The sequence below is a fragment of the Gadus macrocephalus genome, chromosome 16 (assembly GCF_031168955.1).
Source record: "Gadus macrocephalus chromosome 16, ASM3116895v1".
NCBI classification, from domain to species: Eukaryota; Metazoa; Chordata; class Actinopteri; order Gadiformes; family Gadidae; genus Gadus; species Gadus macrocephalus.
The window spans coordinates 6,422,408-6,424,907 of NC_082397.1; the positions used below are offsets into that span (position 1 = coordinate 6,422,408).

The following is a 2,500-nucleotide window of genomic DNA, read 5'->3' on the forward strand; positions in this document are numbered from 1 at the left end:
CCCGTATCTATCTCTAGCTCCAACTGTATCTCCCTGTAGCTCCACCCATATCTCGCTGTAGCTCTACATGTATCTCCCTGTAGCTCCACCTGTATGTACCTGTAGCTCTACCTGTAGCTCCACCTGTATCTACCTGTAGCTCCACCTGTATCTACCTGTAGCACCACCTGTAGCTCCACCTGTATATAGCTGTAACTCCACCTGTACCTACCTGTAACTCCACCTGTATCTACCTTTAGCTCCACCTGTAGCTTCACCTGTATCTACCTGTAGCTCCACCTGTATCTACCTATAGCTCCACCTGTAGCTTCACCTGTATCTACCTGTAGCTCCACTGTAACTACCTGTAGCTCCACCCTTCATCTGGACAGGCGCGTGCCGTCAATATGGGCAGGTGGGGCAGTGAACTACTTGCAAAAGCATGCTCCCGAAAAAAAAAGTATATTTTTAATAATGTGATCGTCACATCAACTATCAATAGTTTCTGTATGCTTTCCGACTATTTTTGGTTTGTTGACATCAAATTTCGGATGATGGTGGCGACCCTAGTTGAGTGGGGCGCTGGAGGGCTGCTATCGCCATCTAGTAGTCACAACACAATAGTTGAACAATGCGATATATATATATATACAATCCTGTTGTGTCTCCAGGGTGAAGAGTATCTGGACCACTACCAGTTGGACTGCCAGAAAGACGGGTCATGGAGCAGTGATGTTCCACAGTGTCAAAGTAAGAACGGCTCAGAGTCACAGGAAGAACGGCTCAGAGTCACAGATAGAACCACTCAGTCACAGGAAGAACTGCTCAGAGTCACAGGAAGAACTGCTCAGAGTCACAGGAAGAACTGCTCAGAGTCACAGGAAGAACTGCTCAGAGTCACAGTAAGAACAGCTCAGAGTCACAGTGAGAACAGCTCAGAGTCACAGTGAGAACAGCTCAGAGTCACAGTAAGAACAACTCAGAGTCACAGTAAGAACAGCTCAGAATCACAGTGAGAACAGCTCAGAGTCACAGTGAGAACAGCTCAGAGTCACAGTGAGAACAGCTCAGAGTCACAGTAAGAACAACTCAGAATCACAGTAAGAACTGCTCAGAGTCACAGTAAGAACAACTCAGAGTCACAGTAAGAACAGCTCAGAGTCACAGTGAGAACAGCTCAGAGTCACAGTGAGAACAGCTCAGAGTCACAGATAGAACAGCTCAGAGTCACAGTGAGAACAGCTCAGAGTCACAGTGAGAACAGCTCAGAGTCACAGTAAGAACAACTCAGAATCACAGTAAGAACTGCTCAGAGTCACAGTGAGAACAGCTCAGAGTCACAGTAAGAACAGCTCAGAGTCACAGTGAGAACAGCTCAGAATCACAGTGAGAACAGCTCAGAGTCACAGTAAGAACAGCTCAGAGTCACAGTGAGAACAGCTCAGAGTCACAGTAAGAACAGCTCAGAATCACAGTGAGAACAGCTCAGAGTCACAGTAAGAACAGCTCAGAGTCACAGTGAGAACAGCTCAGAGTCACAGTAAGAACAGCTCAGAATCACAGTGAGAACAGCTCAGAGTCACAGTGAGAACAGCTCAGAGTCACAGTGAGAACAGCTCAGAGTCACAGTGAGAACAGCTCAGAGTCACAGTAAGAACAGCTCAGAGTCACAGTGAGAACAGCTCAGAGTCACAGTGAGAACAGCTCAGAGTCACAGTGAGAACAGCTCAGAGTCACAGTAAGAACAGCTCAGAGTCACAGTGAGAACAGCTCAGAGTCACAGTGAGAACAGCTCAGAGTCACAGTGAGAACAGCTCAGAGTCACAGTGAGAACAGCTCAGAGTCACAGTGAGAACAGCTCAGAGTCACAGTGAGAACAGCTCAGAGTCACAGTGAGAACAGCTCAGAGTCACAGTGAGAACAGCTCAGAGTCACAGTGAGAACAGCTCAGAGTCACAGTGAGAACTGCTCATCTCACCTGTATCCCTACACCAGGCCCCACCTGCTGTCCTGCACAGGGAGCAGCTGTCCACTCAATAATACGTGCACCATCTCTGAGTGATCTCATAAATATTAAATATGATATAACTTAACAATAGACCCTAATTATAGACCTTAATGATGCAATTTAACCGATCCAAAATCCCTTGCTAATGACACTGAGAACAATCAATCAATCATTATGGCCGTAGCTTCAACAAGGCACTACTGCAATTCCTTAAAATGAAACACAACCACGATAATAATATATAGCAAGATATATATATTTCTAACGTTATACCACCATGGCGACGTCAGAGAGGTTTGGTTGCCAAGAACACCAGCATGCTAAATACTACCTTCCATACTTTACTACATCTTTCATTTATATCTATCTCTACCTCTCCCTCACTCTCTCTCTCTACCTCTTTCTATTTTTCTCTCTCTCTCTCTCTCTCTCTCTCTCTCTCTCTCTCTCTCTCTCGCTCTCGCTCTCTCTCTCTCTTTATCTCTACCTCGCTTTCTCTCCCTTTCTCTCACT

General features: G+C 46.0%; 1 protein-coding gene across 2 annotated transcripts in view; it reads left to right on the forward strand.

Annotated features, from left to right (window-relative positions):
• Window positions 1-2,500, forward strand: part of masp1 (MBL associated serine protease 1) — a 12,791-nt gene that overhangs the window by 4,361 nt on the left and 5,930 nt on the right. For both annotated transcript variants that reach the window (XM_060075834.1, XM_060075835.1), the window contains exon 8: window positions 651-729. In XM_060075834.1, the coding sequence (XP_059931817.1) occupies window positions 651-729 (79 nt within the window). The remainder of the gene's footprint in view (window positions 1-650; window positions 730-2,500) is intronic.